This window comes from Gambusia affinis, linkage group LG11, assembly GCF_019740435.1.
Source record: "Gambusia affinis linkage group LG11, SWU_Gaff_1.0, whole genome shotgun sequence".
Lineage (NCBI taxonomy): Eukaryota > Metazoa > Chordata > Actinopteri > Cyprinodontiformes > Poeciliidae > Gambusia > Gambusia affinis.
Window position 1 is genome coordinate 29,726,054 of NC_057878.1, and position 24,155 is coordinate 29,750,208.

Genomic DNA, 24,155 nt, shown 5'->3' on the forward strand with positions numbered 1-24,155 from the left:
AATTACATCTGACTGCTCTGGTGGCTTGTAGAAAACACACCCACCACAGAGACGCTTCCTATTTTAGGAAACTTGGCTACATTCATTATTATGGTTGTGCTGAGTGGAAACACTGACTAAAATTTCATTTCTAATTTGCATATTGTTAGAAGTCATGCCTGCTCATGTTTTTTTCTATAAAGTTGAAAGATTTCCCAGATGAGTGAAATAATTTAGCATGTTTTTGTTTTGGTGTAGCTAAAGTGCTTGCCTGAAGTCATCACAGACAATAATCATTTTCTTCTTTGACAGAAACTTGTGTGGCTTCTTGGCAAGGCTGCAAGCATTCTAAAAGAATGCACCTGAAGGAGTGAACAATAAAAGTACTGATGAGACATTAAATTACACACAATGACAGGCGAGTACAACAGATGCCTTTGTTTGTGTACTCTCTGCATGGAAAAAGGTACAGCAGCGGCCGGGGACTCTATTCATGGCTGTAATCTGAGATGAGAAAAAAAGAAAAGACTTTAGAGGGTGGGTACCTGCTGATAACATCTCCTCTCCTGCAGCATCGGAGAATTTAGAGCCGATCAGAGACTGTGTGTGGCGCATTCAACCCTGATCCTGTGCCAAAGATTCATTTTGATCTCCGTCACTTCCAGACATGAGGCATGATAGTACGGCAGAATTAACCACCTTATGAGTAAGAAATGTGCTGCATTGGTGGGAGATGTTAGGAGAGTGTTGGCTGTTTAAACTTCACATCCTTCAGGATTTTATGTTTCCATAGTTTCATCTCTCCCCTAAATGTCAAAGTTAATGTTTCAAAATTCTTGAGCAAACAATTACTATGAATTAATGTTTCTAGATCCATTTTGCTTTGCTGTCTATCGTGGCAACTTGTACAACTTGTGTAATAAGTATTAAAAGCTTTCTGCTTGTTGGAGTGATTCTGTCAGGACTCTGGATGTTTGGGTTGGTTTTGCTTCTCATTTTATTTACCTTCATGTTTTAGTTCACTTTAGTTTAGCTCTTCCTGCTCTTTTGATATTATTATTATTTCAGGTATTTAGTGAAGTAAGAATTCTCTTATTGCTTTCCTTATTGTCAGTCCTTTATAGTTTTTCTAGGTTTATTCTTAGTTACCTCAAGTTCTGTCCTTGTTTAAGTATATGTCAAACCTTCTTTAATCACTATACTTTAATTCCATTTTATCCTTCTAGTTATTTCTTATTTCTGACTCTCTGATGTGTTTCTAGTAATGTTTATTTCTTGATTTCATCACCCTAGGTTCAGTTATTCTTCCATGTCTGTGTATCTATTTAGGTTATTTCTTTATTTAGATCTTCTAGTTTCTGTAGCTCTATGTTCCTTAGTTCTTACTGTTGTTAGATCAGCCTTGTTCCTATTTAGGTTTGGTTATGGTTTTCCTCATATCTTTCTCTCCTGGTTCATCAGGTTTTCTTTACTTTTAGTGTCTGTTTCCTCCCTTTTGTGTTCCCAGCAGATTTCCTTAGTTTTTCTGTGCCACCTTCTCCCCACCCCTCAGCCAGCTCCTGTGCCAGTCACTCACACCTGCAATCACTCCTCTCATCTCACTAGGCCATTGTTCCATTTACTACCTCCCAGTATTTAAGCTCCTCTGTCCCAGCCACAACTGGCCAGTCCGTCTTGTCACCATGATTTATGCTGCCCATGCTTTCCTCCCTGGATGACCTGTGTTCCCCTGTGGTTCCAGTTTGTTTTTTGACACTCTGATTTTCCTGTACCCTTGGATTTAGGATGTTTGGTTGGTTTATTTCCTTCATTAAAACATCAAGTTATTTCTACGTCTTCTGTCTGCTGCGTTTGGGTCCTCCACAACACCACATCATGACAGATTCATTATTAGAAATGCAAATTTGGACCTTTTTCAGTACAAAACTGCAAAAGCCTTGAGATGGACCTTTTCTGTCACACAAAGACAGACCAACCAGAGGCTGTTATTGTACAACCCATCAACAACCCACAGCCAGCTAAAATTCATTAGAACTGCAAAAAATACAACTGGAAAGAAAAAAGTCTAATTTGAGACCAGAAAGGTCTCTGCATAAGTTACAGCAAAACTCCTCATTTTTTGTTAATGTGGCTGCCATCGGTGACAGTTATACAGTTTGGGTTAAGTTCATGGTTTTAAATTGGTGTAGATAAGTCAAAGTGATGTACAGTTTTTGTGATTATTAAAGGGTTATAGAAATGTTACCGGAGTGGAACCAATGTTTAATTTGTTGTTTCGTTTAGGCTCATATTTTTAGTTACACGCCTCACTCGGTAGAGGGCAGCATGCTGTATTTTCCTAGTTGGTGTTGAGGTGTGGTGAAGCCTTCGCCGAGGCTCATGTAGCCGGGTTGGTTTCTTTCTTAATCCTTTCAGGTTGAAGCGGCCAATCAGGTACGCATTTCTGTATTTTAGATTTGTGTGGAAATAGAATCTTTATTTGAAGAATTTGTCGAGTTTGTTAGCCACGTCTTTTTAAAGGTGACGTAACACGTCTGTTTTTGTAAGTCAGGCCACTTTATTGTAAATGTTTTGCTGTGTAATAGTTGTCTATTCTATATGAGAATATCTTACTTTCTGTAAAAATGTATTTTGTGTTTTGTGCAGTTCTCACGGCATCGTTATTAAATGCCAGTAACTATCAAGAACGCCTTGTGTCCTTTTTCTCCCTTTTACTGAATTCTTTACCAACATTGAAGATGCTTGTCTAGTTCTTTGCTGTGACTCCAGCTAACACCCCCTCCTCCAACCCTGCAGCATTTTTTGCTGTTGTGTTTTTGGTATGCTCATGAAAAGGCCTGAGAAAAAGGCGGAACAAAGAGGCACCTGCCAGAATAATGAGCCCTCAGAGAGACACAGCCGGCTGATGATGGAACAGCTTGTGGTCAGAGATGATCTGTATACACACCTCATCTCACTCTGCTGGGAATTCCCCCAACACACACACACACACACGTTTTAGTTATAGAGTTTGCAAAGTATCAGTGTCGGTATCAGTGTGTTACTGCCAGCCTATCAGCTCCCGACTCTCACATTAATTTGACGTCATTTCAATGGGGAAGGAAACCTTGGAAACAAAAGCCAGACTGTTTAGACTGATTCTGCTTTCATATCCCAGGATGGGACTTTAGGAACTCTGATTCCTTTAAAAGGACACAAAAATCCCACCATGTGTCCAAAATCCCAGCAGGGATCTAAATTTAACTGGATGCATCCAGGAAGCTGATGGTTAACATGGAGCAAACTTTGGTCACATCTAGACACAACAACTCTGTTTGCACTAAAGTTCAACCAAATTACTCGTGAAAAACAAAGAGAGATGGAAGATGCTAACAGCTCTGTGCGCACTAGTTCTACAGTAAAGGACGATTTCATTACTTTTCATGATTTACTTACAAATGAAGGTATTTTATATGATTATCTTCTGTCTTCAGATTCCTGTAAAAACGTGGATGTCTTGATGTGGGTAAGATGAATTCAGAAAGTTGATGGATATAAAATTCCTTTCAAAATATTAATACTTCTACAACTTTTCAATGCTTTGTAAATATGTTAGCATAATTGTTAAGTGGAGTTTAAGACATGGCTTACTACATTTGGAGCAAAGAAAGATCTGAAAAGTGTGGTGTGTATTCATATTGTGCCCCTGTTACACCGATACCCCTTCATAAAATTCACTGCAACCTGCTGTCTGATCAGAGTCCAGCTGTGAGTAACGTGATCTGACTCCACCTGCTGCCGTCCTGGTTCTGTAGAGAGTCGTCATGGAGACCAAGGAGGCAACATCTTTGCTTGGACTTTTTTATATATTAGACTTCTACATGAGTGTTTTTCTCACCTGTAAATACTTTTACCACTACAATACTTTGACTGAGGGTAGGGTTAGTCAAAGTCGTTGCTGTAAAAATGGAGCCACAAAAATCTTCCCACTGCTTCACTGACTTTCTTTGCTCATTGTTGATTATTTGCAGTTTTCACGTCCATCGGATCTTGGACAGAGAAAAGAAAAAACTTTGGATCAAATTAGTAGTGGCTTTGATTTTGAATATTTCCTGTGTAAGTATCACCTTAAACTGATCATTTTTCTTATTTTGATTATTATCATTTGCGTCAACCACAGAAACTCGGCTTTAAAGAAGAAGAAATGGATGGAGTTTTATCACTTGTCACTTTAAGATGGAATCTGTTTGACTCCTGCTAGTAATCCGTCTGTGACAAAGAGCTTCATGGGGCACAGTCCATGTTGCAAAGGTCAAAATGTCACTTTGGGTTGTAGAAAATTAAACATGACAGGAATAATCCTCTTGTCTTAAGATGCTCACAGCATAAATGCTTAAAATAAGAATGATGTGTGGAAACAGACACAGAAGGTTCAACTTTAATCCTGTCGTGTTTCTGCTGGAAGCAAAGAAACTTTTATTGGCTCTGATTGTTTTCATCAAACTGCAGATAAAGAGCAGAGGCAGGTAAAGGTGTTTTCCTGGAGAACAGACTCCGATTGGAGCGGAGCGCAGGAATGTCTGGCCTCAGGCATCAAATACTCATAAATTCATTAGTAAACGCAAACGGATTTGGAAGAATAAACACTGCAGAGATAAGCAGCTGATGGACGGAGCTGCAGCTGCCCTGACCTCAACCTGTGTGTGTGTGTGTGTGTGTGTGTGTGTGTGTGTGTGTTGGGCTGAGGGACATTTGCTCTAACTGATAAAGAAGTTGTAGAGCTACATGTGCATTTGGGAAGAGCTTATAATAATGCAGACTTATTTTCTAAATCATTGCTTTATATGAACATGATGCACATTAATGGTGTCTATAATGGGATTTTTGCAGGAGTGACTGGCTGGCCTGCAGAGCAGCAGCATGTTTAATGGCCTGCAGCTCAAGCTGAGCATCATTATCATTCCAGCTGGGAGATCTTGGCATGCATTGGGAAGCATGACAAGACAGCTACACTTCTCCCCTGCTCTCAGTAAAAAATGTCTTTTATTTACAGTTCAAGCAGCAGTGAGAAGATTAAAAACAAGCGTTACCGTTTCTCTGTCAATAAAAAACCTGACATGTTTTCACCCAGAGGAAAACGGAGCCATCTCTCCTGCTGCAGGAAAACCTTTTTTAAACTCTGTCCCTCCCTAATGTGCTATTTGCCTTGCAGGAAAATATATCAGACTGAACTGAAGTAGATGGAAACATTTTCAGACAAATGCATTTTATCTCAAGATATGTTCATTTCATTATGCATCAGAAAAAAAGCTCTTTGGTTGAATGAACATTATTTTAAAGATAGTTCTGCCAGGATTCTGAATATTCTTGGTGATGTTCACAATGTAGACCAAAACGTGTATAAATCAAACTTCGTTTGTGTTTATTTAAATTTGATACAAAAGTTAATACTGGGTGAACAAAATGGTATCAACATACCAAACTGACAGAGTGGAGATGTTTTATGTCTGGACCAGTGCAGGCAGAGACTGAAATGTGTTGCTTGTTTTCCTGGCAGGGATTTGAACCCCGCCTTGTTTTTAGGTGGGTATCGTCCCAAAACGCCTGGAAGGAAAAGTCAGAAGGACAAAAACACAAGACACACATTTTGTCATATTTTAAGAAAACATTTATATTACATAGATTGTACTGAAATTGTACATTTATTTGACTGAATGATTCAAAATGAACTAAAAATAACTTTTATTAAATAGAAAAAAATATATATCATTAAGATGAACAATGAAATGATGTTTATTGTACAAAAAAGAATGGAAAAAAAGAGCTGGAAAAATGAAAATCTGTCGTCTGTCTATCATACCCTGATACAGTGACAGGTCCTTTCTACTTATTGAACTGTCACTAACGGCCTCATAGGTTCAGTGAAACAGCTGGAATCTCGGCGTCTTTGGTTTCATTTATTTTGTAAAATACATCTGAAACTTATTTCAATTTAACTATAGAAAAATAACTTTTCAATGGCAGTTTCTGTTTCGTTAATTCCGCAACGTCTCAGTGCAAACATCACAACAATCATTCGCTTTGGAAAGCAAGCGAAAAATCACATTTCAAGTATTTTTAAAGAGCTGAGGAGTAAAGAAATGACTTAAGGATAGAAAGAAGATGCAGAGTTCAGTCTAATGGAGCAAATTGATTATGGATTTTATGGAGTTCTACACATTGCATAGCTCATGTGGCACTTGTTCAGCAATCTGACAGGACACTCTGGACCCTAGGAAGGCAGTTTTATACAAGTGCTATTCAGGGTGTGCATTTCAGTTCCTGCAAGTGCTGCACTGCACTGTGGTGACCTGTTTGGTGGAAACTAGTCTTTGAGTCTGCAGCCTGTCTTCTGCCAAGCCCCAGGGAGGGAGAGCAGGCAAACTTTTCTTTGTCCGGATGTCCCTTCACCAGCAGCTGAGCAGCGGCTCGGCATCGAAACCTGTGGCTGCTTATCGAATTCCACTAGAAAGGACAGTCAGGCTGCATCTGCCTGCATAGTGGAGAAGTGCTGAATTGTATAAGGTGATGAACTGACAGTGCTTTAAGAATACAAGTTTCTTTTGTGCTTTAAGTACTTAAGAGGGTTGGAGAAAGTCTGACAGCAGGATTTCCACTGGTTGATCCTGTCTTTGTCTTTAAGCGCTTTAAAAAACTTCATTCAGAGGAGATAATGGGCCATTAGTTTTTGACTAGAAATGGCAAACTAGAGCAAGATGTGATTTGGTGACGATAATTTGCTTGTCACCCCATCACTGAACGCAGGTGTTTCATTAAGTCAGAAAAAGACACGCTCTTTCGTCCCGACACACTCATGTGGACGCAACATCTACGTCGTGTTTTCTGGATTAGACCAGCTCTGTGTGAATGTGCTCTCAGTAGATATGGATAAATGGAGATGATGTTCTGCACAGAAAAGTCTTGCAGGCACAGAATCTGCTGGGCAGACTCAAGCGCAGCCGCACTCCTCCACGATCATGTTGGGAACGTCGCGCTTCACGATGTTGTACTCGTCGTCGAAGTAGAGCATGGACATGGTGCTGAGCTTGGTGGGGATGCAGCAGGAGTTCACCGAGCCCGGACTCATGCCTCTCATGCGGTACTGGTTAACGACTGCTGTGTGGAACGACGAAGCCGAGCCAGGGACGCCTGCCATGTAGGCGGGGCAGCTTCCCTCACAGTAGTTACCATAGTAACCAGCCGGAGCAATGATCCAGTCGTTCCAGCCGATGAGGCGGAAGTCTATGTAAAACTGCTGCCGGCAACATAACCCCCCGCTGGTGCCGTCGCATTCCAGGCCCCGCTTCCGAATGCGGTGCTTCCCGTCCGTCTGACGCGCACGCACCACCAGGAAGGGCCGGTGGGACGGGTCGCCCGGGTCCACCAGCACCGGAGCCACTCCGGCCGTCTCACAGCCCTCGCAGTGCACCTCCAGGTCCTGTCTCCGGCTGCCCTTTCCAAACACGGCCCGCACCGCCTCCGAGAGGGGAAACGTGTGCCAGCCGCTGCGCTTCAGGTCCACACGCTTCTCCACCAGAACCCAGCGGCCCGTTGCCTGGTTCCCCTCGGCGGCTCCGGCCTCCTGGTAGTGGATTTTGATGGTGACCTTCCTCCGGAGGCCCTTCTCGGGTCCAGCGGGCAGCAGACGGAGATACAGCCACAGGTTGGCCTGGGACACATGCAGGTTCTGGTGGCCCTCGTTGGAGATGAGGAAGTACAGACGGGTTTTAGCGTTTGTCTCTTCATCTGGTGGAAACAGAAAAAACAAAACTCAGTCCGTTATCTACACATGGATGTAGATAAAGAGGAACATCACAATGGGATATTCATCCATAACTTGAAATATCTAAAATTATGATAACATTAAGTGGATGATTTACTGCTTACTGTAGACGGACTGTCTGTAATTCTACAGCAATGCATTCTGGGTAATAAATGCCATCTGCTGCACATGTCTGGAAAACGTTACAAATTCCTGTTTTGGGATTGTTATGGGAATATTGTTGGCAAACTTTTATCAGTGAAAAATGTTTAAATTGCTGTGTTATTTAAAATGAAGGAATGTGACCCAGTTCAAATCTGAACTGAAGAACTGAACTGGGGTTTCTTATAGTGAACGTCTCATCAAGAGGTCAGAGGTCACCTGTGGAGTTCCCCAGGGCTCCATCCTAGGATTCCTCTCATTCAATATCTATATGCTCCCACTGGGTACAGCTACAGCAAGAAAAAAGATCAGTTACCATGACAACACACACACGGCTCTACGTTAGGATGTCACCGGGTGACCTTTGACCCCATCCAATCACTGAACAGATGCTGAGAACAAAGAAATGTGAAGATTAGACAAAACTCTCTGAACAGAAACTGAAACAGGAACGCTCTAGAGTTCTAGCTCTAGAGTTCTAGCTCTAGAGTTCTAGCTCTAGAGTTCTAGCTCTAGAGTTCTAGATCTAGAGTTTATTTTAAATATTGATTCCCTCATTTTAAGGAGTGCAGCATCATAAATGCTACACGATGCTGCAGCTTAATGGGTAAATGTAATTGTATATGTTGACTAACATTGAGTTAAATGTTAATGAATATTCATTAGCGTGTCCTTATTAATTAAACTAAGTGTACATGAGGAACCGAACGCTTGGTGTTTGTTCTTTAACCAGTACACTATTTAATATTTCCATGTCTTTCCAAATGTTTCTGATGTTTATCCTCTTTCTATCCGGCGCCTTCCTCACTCTGATCTCTGTTTTCCACCCAGAGCCGACCGACTGCAGGGAAACGGTCAGGAAGTGGCTTCATTAGGCGTCACAACGGGAGGAAGGAACCAAGGAACCAGAGTGACGCCGACCAGAGTCGGACCTGGGTCAGCCCAACTGGTCCTGGTTCCTTCAGAACCAGACTGGACCTCATGATGCTGATCTTCATGGACCACAGACTGATAATCTGGTTGTTAAAAGGAGTCAAATCTACAGATCTACTCCTGTTTTCTTAAATCAAACATAATATTAATATTTTAACCTTTTGGAAACACATTTTTGGAAATATGCTAATGTATAATAATACATCATTTTGAACAACATGTACCCATAATACCCAACATCTGCCAATAAAATTAACACCAGTAAAGAAACATTTAGTGGTATGTTCTGATGTAGACTTATCGAAACCAAAAAGTGTAGATGAATCAATAATTGATTCCTGACTGATTTAATATAAAATCAAACTAAATGTGCATATAGACCCACATTCAGTTGATGGCTGAATCAACATTGATATTCTGTCAGTTATGGTTGAAACGCTGATTCAACAAGTGAGTCACCGATCACTTTTAATTCCATTTGAATGTCAGGCTTCAACGTAGATTCATTGTTTCCATGTTGTTTCACTCATATTGTTATCTGGGGATGAACTGACCACCACAGATGGTTTTGTGATGTAATAGCAGTTATTGCTGTAAAAATATTCTCCTTTTGAACATTTCTTTTGTGTAAGTGCAGAAAATTTAAAGGTGAACATTTTTGACTTGCACTGCTAACCATGGGCGTAAATCCCAGAAGATTCTGGGGGGTCCAGACCCCAAAGAACTCATGAAGAAAACCCTTGTACTTAAATAATATCAATATAAAAAGGCAAAGGAAACAAAGAACAAAATAAATCTGCCTTTCATCTAAGATAACGTTTCTCAACAGGCGGTACCGCCCCCCCATGGGGCATTCAGGGGACAGCAGGGGGCGCTGAGATTCTTTAGGGGGCGTTTGCTTGAAGGTAAACTTTACTTCTTAAATGCACAACAATACCAGTTTAGACTTTGAGCAACTTGCTAAAACGGTATTGTGACATTAAAACATGTTTAGCTGCAGCTCTTCTTCTCTTCACGGTCTGTTAGCTTCTCCTGCTAATGTTAGCTTCTCCTGCTAATGGTAGCTTCTCCTGCTAATGGTAGCTTCACCGCGTCAGTTCAGCGTCACACCGGCTGATGATGCTGCTGTGATTCACTTGTCTGGTGTCTGATTTTCAAACATTTTATGTGTTATTGAGGATTTTTGTGCATATGTTTTGGCAGTGCTGTGATCATGTTAAAGCAGCAACTTATATTAAAACGTGTTTTATTGTCCGTCTGAATGCTTCCATAGAAGGACAACAGAATATCCCTTTTATGGACATGTAAGGACTAAAATCATGATACCTTCACTATGTATCCGTCTGAAAATGAAGCCATTTAAATAAAGAAATCCATCCATGGTTGATTCCACAACAGGGAGCTTTTATTTTATAGAGTTACCATCGGCGCTGTAAGTGGTTTGGTATGAAACAGTAGCGTCACAGCATGTTTGAATTGCAATCATCTGAATACCAGCATTTTTTATGTTGTCATCAAAACTCTGAAACCGGAAAACCAACAAACTAGATGAAATCAGGGCATAAAAACAGAGAATCTGAGGCTGAACAGTGAAAAATCATTATGAGTGACAAATCAACACGTGATGAGTGAAGATTACTGGTGGTGAGGATCAATAAACAACCAAATAAAACTAAAAAGAAACTAAAGAAGACATAACAATAAACCAAGACAGGATAAAACCAATCAGAGAAAACTAAATGGAAATGAATGAAGAACAAAATGCAAGAATAAATTAAGAAACTAAAGTAAAGGAACAAACTGGTATGGCAAGACCTTTTGAGCAGTAATTAATAGAAAGGATTGTATGGCAACAACAGACACTGTTTTCAAATAAAAGGTAAAATAATATAGTTAAAGTGCCATGACTTTGTTGGAACCACATCTAGTACTAAGTAGAAATATGTCTTATAGATGATAACAGTAAAGAACGTTTGTTTTTTAATTAGATTTGATATATTTATTTATTTAAAATTACTTTTCATGTCAGTTTTAATGTCATGATGCTGATGACTCCATGACACTCTCAATCTGACTCATTAGGATTGGATTAAGAACCAGCTTTGGTCTTTGTAATTTCTGTCCAGTAAAACTATGAATCTATAAATCAATAGACAGTCTATATAAAGATATAATCCATGTTTCTGTCTCATATTTGTATGGAATTCAAATTATCTGGAACTTTTGTTTTTTCACTGAAAGCTCTGGTTTACACAGTAAATGCCATGATACTCTGATGTCCCATTCTCCTGAAGGCAGCACAGAGCAGCTCCGCCAGAAACTGACAGAAACACTGAAGAGAAGAGAAGTTATGATTGATATAGTTGCTGTTCTATTCATGTTACGACAGTGCTCTGCTAACTGCAAAGCAGAGTCGTTTTGCAAATGGATCAAAGTTTAAACTGGTATTTTTGTGCATCTTTTATCTGGTCATTTTGTGCAACATTTAGCAACTAACATCAGAAAATGGTTAGAACAAGAATATTTTTTCCTCTCTGATTGGCTGCTGCTAGGCCTACGATTTTAACTTGAATGTTCATTCACTGAATTTTTCTTAGACGCCTGTAAAAAGGATTTTTATTCACATTGCTTTTTGGTTCTCTGGGGAAATATTTTTGATGATAAACACAAAAACAAGCATAAAAATCAAAACAGCTCTAACAGTGATGGTAATATTAATAAGAAAAGAAAATTCAGTGCAAAGGAGCTAACTGTTAGCTGTGGCTCTGCAGTGCAAACTAATAACCCTCCAATAAGTAAATACTTCAAGCAAAAGACATGTAACACATTTTATTTCCTTTCACTGCTCAATAGGAAGAAACATTCATAAAAATCAAACTACAGTTTATTATTTCATTACTTTGGCTGATTCACGATAAATTACCTCCTCAGTTTTGTAATAATCAAAACTAGCTAAACTGCTACGTTTCTTTCATAGACTTAAACTTTTTGATATCTCATTACATTTAGCTCTTTAACTCGTATGTTAATAAGAAGAGATGGAAACTGGCTAACTGAGCGTTAGCACTAGCCCACGGCACAGGGGCTGTTGTTAAGCAACTGAGTGTAGAAAAAAGTATTTATTTCTTTCTATCTTCAACGTAGAGCCTTTAAAACCTCACAAGAAAATCTAAATGTTGTTCCATCAAATCCCTGGTGCTCTAAACTGAAGTTATGATTCTCCCAGATATTCACCTTCCAGGTTCTCAAACACCAGGACGGGAAAACCAGAAAAGGTTTAAAAATAAAGCCACTTAACAAGTTATAACCTAAATAACAGATAACTTGTACTGAGAGCCACTGCAATAAATTAATATCCATGAGGAATTGGATTAAGTAGAGTCACTCATTAAAACTTGTTTTTATTTAGTCTTAAATTTTTACAAAGGTGTAGCAGAGATTAGATCAGTGACTCAGAACCAAACTCAGATCTAAACCACATTTGAATTTTAGTTTGACTTTATGGGTCTCAACAGTTAGTTTACTGACAAAACACTTTAGTTATGCACCATCACTTACTAGTCATGTTTGGTCCTGCAGGTTGAACACTTTAAAAACTTTTTAAGCCACGTTACATCTGTTCCAGCCTCTCCATGGTTAACATTTTGTGACAAAGTTGTCCATGTTTTCTTACACTATTGATCAGGAGTGCCACAATAAGTCACAGCAACAACATCAATAGTCAATGCGACCATATTCACCCAACTGCACATGCATTCTTACACTGATATGCAAATTGGTGTGTTTCATGGATCACTGCCTTGCTCAGGGGCACACTGACATTTGGCAGGAGAAAGCTGGAATATAATCCACAGCTTTTGGATCTTTGGGCCTTTCCTTTCAGCCACAGTGACGTTTCGGTATGAATGAGGGTCAGTTTACTGTTGAATGTGACCCAACAAAAATAGAATGTCTTACTGAAGCCTGAGTTTTTAGGTAAAGATGCAGCATTACCTAAAAACCCAGAAAGTTTTTGGACATTATGACCAGAGGTTATTTAAGTAACTTAAAAAAAATACATACATACATATTGTATTTTACTCCATTAAAACTTTAACTTTAACTGGAGTCATTTTTTTTAGGAAGGTGATGGGAGTTCATCCTACAATCGGTAGGTTATTGGTTCGATTCCCACTCTATCTGCCTTTGCTGTGTCCTTGGGAAAGACACTCCACGGCCCAGCAGGGGGCGTCGGCGCATGGCACCCTGGCTTTTAGCTGTGGCTACTGTCCAGTAGCTCACCACCATCAGAGGCGGAGGGTTTGCCTGAACTGGAACGGTTGATTTCTTTAAAGACCATCTGAGTCTCCAGAGAAGCATTTTTTAAGTCTGATTTTATTTTAGATTATTCTCACTTTTTTAAATCAAACACAATTTCTGGCCATGACAAAAAGTTTACACCAGAAACAAACCATCACATGTTGATTGTTAGTTTCTATCTGCTGAGCCATTTGGAGGCCAACATGCAGTAAACTGTAGATATTGTCACTAGAAGTATTTTGCTGTAAGTATCGGTTTGAAATGTTTACATTCTGGAAAACAGAGTTTTGGAAATCAGTGATTCTGCAACTAAGCGATTTATTTTTACATATTATTAAATTGTTTGTTCTAAACAGAACCTGCACAAATTTTTAGACTATTAGAATAATTTCAGAAATTAAATCTCAGCCAATAGTATTGCTCAGTTACTGAGAACTGAAGTCAGCTTTGTTCACAGAGTTCTATATTTACTCATGTTCAAGTCATTCCTTGAATGACTAATTTTGACTTTTACTTGACAAAAATGATAATGCAGTAGCACTCTACCTTGAGTCCATTATTCAGGTGCTCTACCCAGCTCTGGTTACGACTGCCCGCCTCACACTGCGCTTCATCCTGGTCCTCACTGCAGACTCTTCTGGTCTGCAAAGTGATTCTTCAGGCACTGGATGGCAGCTTGTCCCAAACATCCATCAGATGTTTAACTGAACATTTAGAGTTAAAGACAAAGTTGTATTTGCTGCTGATGCTTTCCAAAAGCTGTTCCTTTGCAGTGTGGCCAGGAGCCGTATCTTGATACACGAGGTCACGACCCTCAGGGGAAACTTCGGTAGCCTGGTGCTCATCTCCAGTTTTCAACAGCTGAAAGGTGTGGAGTACACCTTGTACAGGTTGCCAGTTTGAAATAATACCACACTCTCAAGTGGCAAGGTTCTCAGTCCAGTCCATCTCATGACAGAGAAGCATGAACATGTTGACCGAACGATCATGGAGTGTTGGGCCAACGCTCTATGAACGTTCCCACTGGGAATTGAACCCAGGATCTTCTTGCTGCCACTGGGTTGGGGAAGGGCAATGTGTCGAAGGAACATGGAAATTAATGATAGCTCTCAAACATCTGGAGTTTTATGTGGAGACTTTCTGCACCTTCAAAGCTCCTAAAAGTTGTTCTGATGCCTCTTCCATCAGAACCTACAGACATTTTTCAAACACGACGCGATAAAGTAGCAGTTAACATCCTCACATATTTCTCACTGAACAGCCAAACAAACTGTTTAGTTTTCAGTGAAACATGATTTAAACCAAGCTTTATTCTGTGGCTTTTCACAAAGACACACACACTTACACACCAACACATGCTGACTGACACAGAAGACTTTATAAAGGCCACTGCTTTGTCCCTTAAGGTTTGCTCTCTCTGTTCACTTTCTATCCCTGCATCAGGTGACCTCTGCAGCAGCTTCTGATAGGTCAGTTCTGACTGGCCGGTTCTGGGATCGAGCCCAGTTGGCTCCAAGTCTTCCACTGAACCTGACAGGACCAAAAAGGAGAGGGAGGAGATCAGAGGGGAGCAAAGTGGGGGGTGTTGGTGGACATGGTCAGAGTCTGTGGGGGGTTCACCGAGTTCGCTAAAAACCCACCCATCACTGCATCCGTCCAGTGAGAGCGCTGGAGAGTGACAGGCCTGCGCTGTACTTGATGCTCCAGGAAACAGGCACGCAGCAGCAAGGCATTCAAACGCGTGGCTTTTCCAGCAAAAAGCACCATGAGGCAAAAAATAAGAGGCATTTACATGACACTGGCTACTTTCTGCAACAGCACAATGAAGAGATCCAGGGTGTCCAAAGGTGACACTCAGCACTGTTTTGGCTCTTTTTCTTGTTTAATGATGTCTCCCAAATCACCCTGAGGTAACTTGAAAGGTTTCTATTTCAGGAGTTTTGGTACAATGTGCCCATGCTGCGCCTTTCAAAGCAGTTAAATTACTTTGTTTGCTGACTGATTAGTGTGTGTCAGTGTCAACAGGTGGCCACCAAAGATGGGCCCCTCGTCCTCTTTAAACTGCCTCTTCCTCCTGTAAACCACAGCTTTACATTCACAAAGAGACCTGTTCAGACCAGCTCTCCTCTCTCAGGCACCACAGCGAGAGACCGGACTACTTTAAACACACATCTGCATCCATCCATGCATATTTACACACACCCATCCTGGAAGCAGGGAACAATATATATCAAACAGCCTGGACTATGAGTAGCACAAAGCAAAGTGAATACATGGCTAACAGAAAGGAGTCAGCTGAACAGCAGCTCTTGCCTGGAAACATTGTAAACACCCCTCAGGGGTACAAGTAAGTAACCTTGCCTCTTTCAGCACAGAGCCTCCTTACGTGTCTCAACAGCTCCGAGCTGAGAAAAACGGGCTCTGCAGCGCAACCGAGTCATAAATATGAAGGGGGTGAGGACGGATGCTGTTTCTGTACCTAAACAGAATTTACTCTCCACACAGCCTGAAGCAATTAAGTTGATTCAAATAGTGCAATCATTTCTTAACAGCTTCTGTTAAAAAAGAACTAATGAGTTTTAATTAAACTGTGATTTGAACTAACTCCTCAAGAACTCTTTTTAAAAACACAGCTAATTACAAACAGCTCAATAAATTCCTTCCCTTTCGGGTTTATCGTTCTTCTCTAATGCTTTTTAATGCAGTTCTGGTTTCATCCAGCCTCACTAACAACAAGGTGCTGGCCTCAACACGCCTCACCTGACCTGCGCTGGAGAGGAAGTTGTCAGTGATGATCAGGGACACCTGGGTGGGCTTGGGATGCTAAGGAGCCGCTCCAGCGTGTCTCCACCTGCACCACCTTGCTGAGGGTGAAGCAGAGCTGAGGACTACTGTGGAGGGACAACGTAGCCTAAGTTTGGTCTCTTCAAATCCCCGAACGCCCAGGCATGGCTGTCAGATACCTGCTCCACATGGAGTTCAGCTGAATTCAGTTTATTCTTCTAACACAAAGAGGCAGATCCACTCATCCGGGTTTCTGGGCAAACAGCAACACCAGAACAGAAGTAGAAGTATAAAGGGTTCCAGATTCACAACTTCCATTTAGAAGTCATGTTAACAAATAAAGAAATCAAATTAATTCAATATCTCACTTTAGAAAAATTAGAAATAATCAGACAGTAGAAGCTTCAAAATGCCAAAATTCATTGCCATATAACTTATTGTTTGACTAGCTGGACCACATTGCAACCAGTACACTGTATGAGCAGACATTGAAAACTGGTTAAAAAAAATAAGATTTTAGCTTTTTGTCTTGGAACAATATGTTTTTCCCCTCACTGCCTTTTAAAAATGTTATTTGAATCAAATTAAATAAACCTGCTTGAGCAGCAAGTGAGGACGACTGTAACTTTGAATTTCAGAGAAGCTCTTTAATCCTAATCTGTTTTCAGTCAGAGCATCAAACTCTTGGCATAAAGTACCATCAAAATTTTAAAACACATTACTGGACATTTTGAGCAAATCATGTAAACAGTGACTTTGAAGCAATGTTGCATTAGTCTTTTAAAATAACATCTGAACTTATAATTGCCAATCTGTTTTAATAATAATCAATTCTTTGTCCATATGCATGTTAGTATTGTTTTCCTTTTTACTTTACCATGAAAATTTGCCCTTGCAGCTAAATCTGGCATATTTATATGACTGTTTAATTTCCTCAGAGTGATCAAAATGTATTGTCTCTTATTAAATAAAGTCAAATTTAAGATTTAATACAAGACAAAAACCTCCAACTTATGTCCAAAAATAAATAATGAAACAATTCAACACAGTGCAGTCATGTAGAAAGATTGAATTGCAGCTACCTCCAATTCAACCCATCAAATGTAGGAAAAAAATATTAATCAAAAACTGAAAAATCTGCAACAACCAGAAGACGGACCAAGAACAAGTCAAAGTAAATAACCAGACTTTAATACTTTCTGTCCTTCTCTGTTCAGACCCAAAAGTCTCTGAGGGCTGAAACTCACTTCTCCAGAAATTGTCCAGAAAGAAAAGGTGCTGATACCCCAAAAAACTTCAACAAGAATATATAGACAATTTCAAATGTCTGAACTGAATCTGTGACGCTGAGACACAGACTGCGCCTGTTCAAAGTGTGCCATGAGTGACATCTTCTCATGAAAACAACTGAAAACAACATCCAAAGGCTCCGACTGAACCTTTGGATGAACCAGTAATGACCTCTTATAATGAAGTCTTAACCCTGGATGTTGCACGGAGTTCAAAGAGCTAAAAGGGGCAATCGAGAAGTTTGGAGCTGAACTTCTCTGCTGACCTCTCTCGTTCACCTCTTTCCCTCTCTTGTGCTTCCCGCTCCGCTCCTGTGAATACGGGACATCGAATCCCTCAGCAAAGACACATGGGTGCATTGCAGGGTCTAAAGGGAGATTGGCATCGACTCACCTCACCTGCTCCAGTGCCTTTTGGCAAAGCCCTAACCACTGCAAACCGCAAAGACGTCACAAAGACGCCGCAGTTCATCCTGTGCTGCAGGGAGGCGGAGGACTCCAGCTGACCTCTGAGCTCCATAGGAACACAAAGCGAGTGAAACACCTATCCACATCCATCTGTTGGCAAAACAGCTGCCCCCTCAACCAACCTTGCCCAAAAGCAAGCCTGCACCCTGGCCCCAGAGCAGCGTGGAGACCCCAGTACCGGGCCGGGCCCCAGCTGGCAGCATGGCATCTGAGGAAAGGAGGGATTTTAGCCAACTGGCCATGAGGCAGGTGGGGTCTAGGACAGAAGGGACCCAAGCCAGTTTTATGGTACAATGCCACACAAAGGCTCAAAGGTGTGAGGAAGAATAGAGTTCAGGGAAAGAAAACACAAGAAGAATCAAAGGAGGCCAACAAACCTTTAGAATGACAAAAGCATTCTTTTCAATGCTGCAATATTTGCACACACACACACACACACACACACACACACACACACACACACGCACACACACGCACGCACACACGCACCCCCCCCCCACACACACACAATATTACTCCATCAGCACAGCCCTTCCAATACAACGCTGCTGGATCTCATATATCTCATGCATTATTCCAAGCAAATTCTTTTGTTTGCCTACTTTTTCCTTCTATCTCTGACACGGCGTGTTCAGCAGGAACTCTTCACACTCTTAGAATAATTGCCTGGCTTTTTGTTCTCCTGTCAGGAAAGCATTCAGATCATTCCTACTGGCAATGCAGGAGCTCACAGTTCATTCAGACTAATTGTAGCAGCCAGGCCAGCGGGGAATTAGCTGGCTCTGGGTCCATGTTGGTGCCTTTAATTACAAGTTTTCTTTCCTTCAAACTAATAGTTTGTGTCAAACACACTGTTCTGCCAGAGCTGGCTGACAATTAGTGGATCTGTGGGGAACAGAAGATTTTAGGTGTGCCAGGGACTGAGCAAGAGTCTTTGCACTTCAGATAATTAGTTAGATTCACCTTAAAGGAACGGAGAAATGTCCAATTGAGGCCAATTGGTGTTTATGTGAAGAAGAATTCATGCTCTGCTGAGTGGGAGCAGAACTTCAGAGATGACATTTGATTCAAAGGTTTTGCATCCTCTGCTTAGCACATCAAGGTAATTTAAGGACCTGGCTTTAGTTTGATTTCATTTTGATTTTCATCAGACTAAAACAGGGGGATTTAGAAGCAGTCACTGGATTTACAGGAGGGAGCTGTGATGTAATAAGAGGATGAAAATGATGACTCCACGCGATCTCATTAGTTTATGGCCGTTTTAAACTGTTGTTGTGACTGCTTTCTCCATTGTGTCCATAACCCAGACAGGATTAAGCCTTGGGAATAAAATGTAATCCTTTAGGACTGATGTTGGGTCATTACTTCACCTGTTGCACGACTTTCATAAAATAAAGGTGAGGGGGTTCACGTGGGGGTCGAGTCAGACATGCGCAATGAATTATTATTACCTGATTCGGCAAAGCTGATGATCTCCGAGGTTTCTGCCTGGACGTCGTTGCTAAAGGCGGCCTGGCCGTCAAAGTTGGGAATCTCCACCCGGCCGTCCTCACGCACTTTGCCGGCGTGCAGCCTCCGCAGCGCTGTCACCATGGCTGCCTTTGGGATGGGGTGCGTGATGTTCGGCCTGTCCCGCATCTGCAGACGGTTCAGGATGTGCCGCTTCACCGCCTCCACGAAGTCGATGTTCACCCGCTCCGACTGATCCGGCGCCCTGAGGCCGCAGGAGGCGCACGACTCCCGGGATGAGCTCGGAGTCTCCGTGGCGCTCAGAGTGCTGCTGCGCACGCACACAGCGCACGCAACCAATGACAACGCCAAACTGTATAAGCTCATTCTGCCTCCAAGCTTTAGTTCAAATAAGGATATAGGGTTAATTAATTTACACACACAAATAAATTAAAGCTACATTCAGCTCACACGTTTGCAAGTTCCGGGGGATCATGAACCGCTGCTCCAGCAGACACTTGCAGAAATCCACTCAGACATTCCCAAACATGCAGAAGAGCAGCAGGAACTGGGACTAACGTCCTCCAGTCATCAATCAGCGCCTGACCCAACACTGCGTAAAATGTTGTGCCAGATAAAAGTTCATCTCTGTGGGTCTCGGTCACACCGCCTTCACTTGAAGATCTGTCAAATCAGCGCACAGCAGAGAAACGGACTCGCCACGCGTCCAGTCCGCTCTTACATCCAGCAGCTCAGTCGGAAGCGTCTGAAGCCGCTCCGTCTGTCCCGAGTGTTTTGTGTGCACACACACGTGAGGATTTCCACCCATAGGAGGGACAATCGCGACATCTTCAGTCCCACTTTCATTACCCTCCGGCCCCACGCAGAGGTTGCGTTATTTACCTCCTAACAGTCTCACTTTGTCTTTAGTCTTTTCCGCTTTCCTCTCTGTTGCGGTAAATGCAGGAACAACTAAGTTCTCATTGTTTCCAAACTGTGTAAAGCTCGAGCCTCTAGTTGCTCATAACGTCATTTAAAAATGTAACAACTGACTGAATCTCCTTCAATTCTTTAAAGCTTTCAAACAGCTCAAAGTTTCCATTTTTTAACTTGTTTTATTTGTAGTATATTAAACTTCAGAGGTTAGGAGGTTTTAATCAAAGAAATCGCGCCACCTATTGGCAGAAATAAATTACTCATTGTCAGGCAAATTTTGATCCAGTCATTGTAACTTGAGATCTTTGAAACAGTTTGAATCTACAGCTATGCTAGTTTTCCACTCATTTTGTTATGTCCTGCTACTTGTTGCCACTCTGGATTGTGTGTAGAATAGATATATACAAGATCTAATCAGATATATATATATACATATATATATATATATTTATATATATATATATATATATATATATATATATATATATATATATATATATATATATATATATATATATATATATATATATATATAGGCCCTCATCACAGAGGCCCTCATCATGGCCGCCCAGGAACAGGCCCTAAACACCAGAGCAATTGAGGCCCAGATCTACCACACCAGACAAGACCCAAGGTGTAGGTTGTGCAAGGAGGCCCCTGAGACAGTCCAACACATAACAGCAGGGTGCAAGATACTGGCAGGGAAAGAATACATGGAACGACACAACCAAGTGGCAGGCATAGTGTACAGAAACATCTGTGCAGAATATGGACTGGAACCCCCAAGATCAATGTGGGAAACACCCCCGAAGGTAGTGGAGAATGACCGAGCTAAGATCCTGTGGGACTTCCAGATCCAGACAGACAAAATGGTGAGGGCGAACCAACCAGACATAGTCGTGGTGGATAAACAACAGAGGAAAGCCGTTGTGGTGGATGTGGCAATACCAAGTGACTGCAACATCAGGAAAAAGGAGCATGAGAAACTAGAGAAATACCAGGGCCTAAGGGAGGAACTGGAGAGGGCCTGGAAGGTGAAGACCACAGTGGTGCCTGTGGTCATCGGGACCCTCGGGGCAGTCACCCCCAAACTGGAACAGTGGCTACAACAGATCCCAGGAACAACATCAGACATCTCAGTCCAGAAATGTGCAGTCCTAGGCACAGCCAAGATACTGCGCAGAACCCTCAAGCTCCCAGGCCTCTGGTAGAGGACCCGAGCTAAGAGGAAGAAGAATCACCACCCGCGGTGGGTGAGAAGGGAATTTTTTATATATATATATATATATATATATATATATATATATATATATATATATATATATATATATATATATATATATATATATATATATATATATATGAGTGCATAGTATAAAATTCAGTATTATAAATGCAATGTAAAATAGTCTGATTGCAATGAAGCTGTTTCTTCCATAGCTTTATTTATTTATTTTTTTGGTGAGAATGTGAAAGAGATGGTGAGTTTGAGGTAGTCGGAAAGTGGAAATTCATGAAGAATTAGACTGATCTTACTTGAGAGGAAGACAAACTTCCGCCAGAGGGGCAATGCAGTGGTTTCCGGGGTTTGGTCTCAGTGGGGGTCCGTGAAGTGATCCGGGTTCCAGTCTGAGATCTTGACTGAGTGAGTTCTTAGCAGGTGGATGTCGAGGCTGAGGTGGAGGGCCGACAGGTAAGTGTTAAGCCTAACTAACCCATATGGCACTAACGAGTTGGCCAAACAAACTAATAGAACATTTTTTTATGTATTTTTCTGGATAGACCATAGTGGGTTAGGCATTGAGACCTAGGTTTCCTTTTCAGCACCTTGGATTGACAGCAGAGGGAAGTCAGTAAGAATGAGAAGCAACAGAGAGACGGGAAGCTGATGTTTTCTGAATTTTATATTTTAAAGAGTTCATTCAGTGAATCAGTCCACACTTTATGTTGCTCCTGTCATTTCATTAGAATTTTTTTTGTTCTTATGAGTTGTTGTTGAAATGTACGGTGGCCCTGAGGTGCAAACCACTTCAACATATTGAAAACCAACATTAACAAAACAGAAGATGTATTTCCCAGTGGGACTGATTGGATAAGACTACTTTTTGCTTTTTCCTTCTCCTCTGGGTTGCATTCCAGCACAAGGGCTGAAACTGCATCCCAGCCATGGTTGATGAAGTGCTGCACTAAGGGTACGTGTGTCTTTTTGTGTTTTTGTATGTTGTGTCTGTGCTGGGTGAAACGAGTAAGGAGGCTGTTACCCGTCTCACCCACATAACTGATTTTACAAATTTTACATGTTATCAAATAAACACAATTTTTTGATTTGGGGTTTCCTGATGGGTCTGATTTGAAAATTGTGTTTTTAAATCTGTTTTGTACCCAGTGCAGCTGCTTGAAGAATCCACTCTGACCTTTGACCCTTGGTGTCTTCAAGGGTCTGACCTCAGCACGGACGAGGAAATCCCTTTTTGCCCATCGCTGTCCCTTTAACCTGGAGGAAGAATTGGCCATCGAAAACAAAGTCGTTTCTTTTTAAATTAATATCTAATAATTGAATGAGTTCACGATCTGGCCTCCTCGAATCTGGATATTTCAAAAATATATTTTTAATGCAACTAATTCCTTCATCTATGTCAATATTGGTATACAAACTGTCAATGTCAATTGTGAATAAAATAGAGTCTTGAGGTAGAGAAATTAATTTAATTTTTTCTACAAAATCATAAGTGTCTTTAATGTAACTTTGGTGCCGAATTGATAGGGGATACAAATAATGATCAATAAACTCCGCTGTGTAGTAGGTCTCACTACCACAGTCGGAGACAATGGGCCTGCCGGGAGGGATTTCATAAGGTTTGCTCCACTTCTCAGGTTCTTTATGAATTTTAGGGAGCAAGTAGAACCTCCTGGCCCTGGGCTCCGAGGAACCACGCAGGTAAGTTTTTTGTTTTGAGTTGATGATTTTATTTTTATGTAAATTTTCTAGAATTTGGGTAACCAGGGGGGCCGTATCTATATAAATTGGAGAGTCTAATTTTTTGTAATATGTTTCATTATATAATTGTTTATATCCCTCCCACAGGTATTGCTCCCTGTCCATAATCACTATGGAGCTGCCTTTATCAGCAGGTTTTATAATAATGTTTTTATTGATCATTATTTCCCTGAGTGCTTCTGTTTCCTCTGTGCTAAGGTTAGGGATGGTTTTAACAAATTTGAATTCTTTGTCCAAATAATTCAGGTCCTGGGAAATGAATTTTTCCACCTCAGGAGGAAGAGAGGTGATTGGAGGAGACCAGTCTGACTTCGGCATAAAAGGTGAGATGAAGCCTAGGCGTAAATTCAATCTGGAAGACTCTTTTAGCCCCACCTGCATCATCCAGCCGGAACTTCCGGCTCATCACCGTTGATTGCTCAACGCCGGACCAAGACTCGTTACGTCCAATCACCGTCCAAGCCCCAGCTGATAAGGACCGCCATCCATGGCGTCGTGCGCTTTCCAGCTGAGCTCAACCCACCTCCACCCCTTCACCTCCACTCGCTCAGCATCAGGCCACATCCTTCATCGCCTCCACCACCAGTGCCGGGTCCCGGGGGAATGACGTTCCTCTCAGCATATGGAATGCTCATCCAAGCCCATTGCAAAGTTTGCGATGATCAATGTCCTTAGCCGGGGCCCGAGCGCCAAAGATTTAAATCATAGTGTCATTAAACTTTTCTAATGGTTACCCCTTTGTCTGTCTGAGTCTCTACAGATTGAATTATTTTTATTGTTATTATTATTATCATTATCAATGTTGTCTTTATAATAGATGGCCAATTTAATACTTCTGTGATATTTCTGTAGATCATACTTCATTTGCATTTTGATTTTATTCAAATGATTGTTACCCTGGTTGGGGATGAATGTTTAGGAGGGAACACTGTGCATCATTGAGAGTGAATGTTTTTGAAAGACTACCATACATACATTTTTACTTACAAGATTAGAATGCCCCTCCTTCCTATAAAGGCTGTTGGGGCAGTCTATTTTAGCCACTAGCTCCAGTAGCTGAACACGCGAGCTGCTGTGG

The 24,155-nt window shown here is 41.3% G+C and overlaps 1 protein-coding gene across 1 annotated transcript; it reads right to left on the bottom strand.

Annotated features, from left to right (window-relative positions):
- Positions 1-5,608: 5,608 nt before the first annotated feature.
- LOC122840129 (inhibin beta B chain-like) lies at positions 5,609-20,018 on the bottom strand. Its single transcript, XM_044132327.1, has 2 exons — positions 19,146-20,018; positions 5,609-7,743 (listed from the first exon to the last, which is right to left on the bottom strand). Exons 1-2 carry the CDS (start codon positions 19,528-19,530, stop codon positions 6,947-6,949), a joined length of 1,182 nt encoding a protein of 393 aa, XP_043988262.1. The 5' UTR covers positions 19,531-20,018; the 3' UTR covers positions 5,609-6,946.
- Positions 20,019-24,155: the final 4,137 nt, after the last annotated feature.

Coding starts and splice junctions, on each gene's coding strand:
- LOC122840129 (XM_044132327.1), bottom strand. CDS start 19,530: ATGAGCTTATACAGTTTGGCGTTGTCATTGGTTGCGTGCGCTGTGTGC. Junction 7,744..19,145: donor CATCAGCTTTGCCGAATCAG/GTAATAATAATT, acceptor TGTTTCCACCAG/ATGAAGAGACAAACGCTAAA.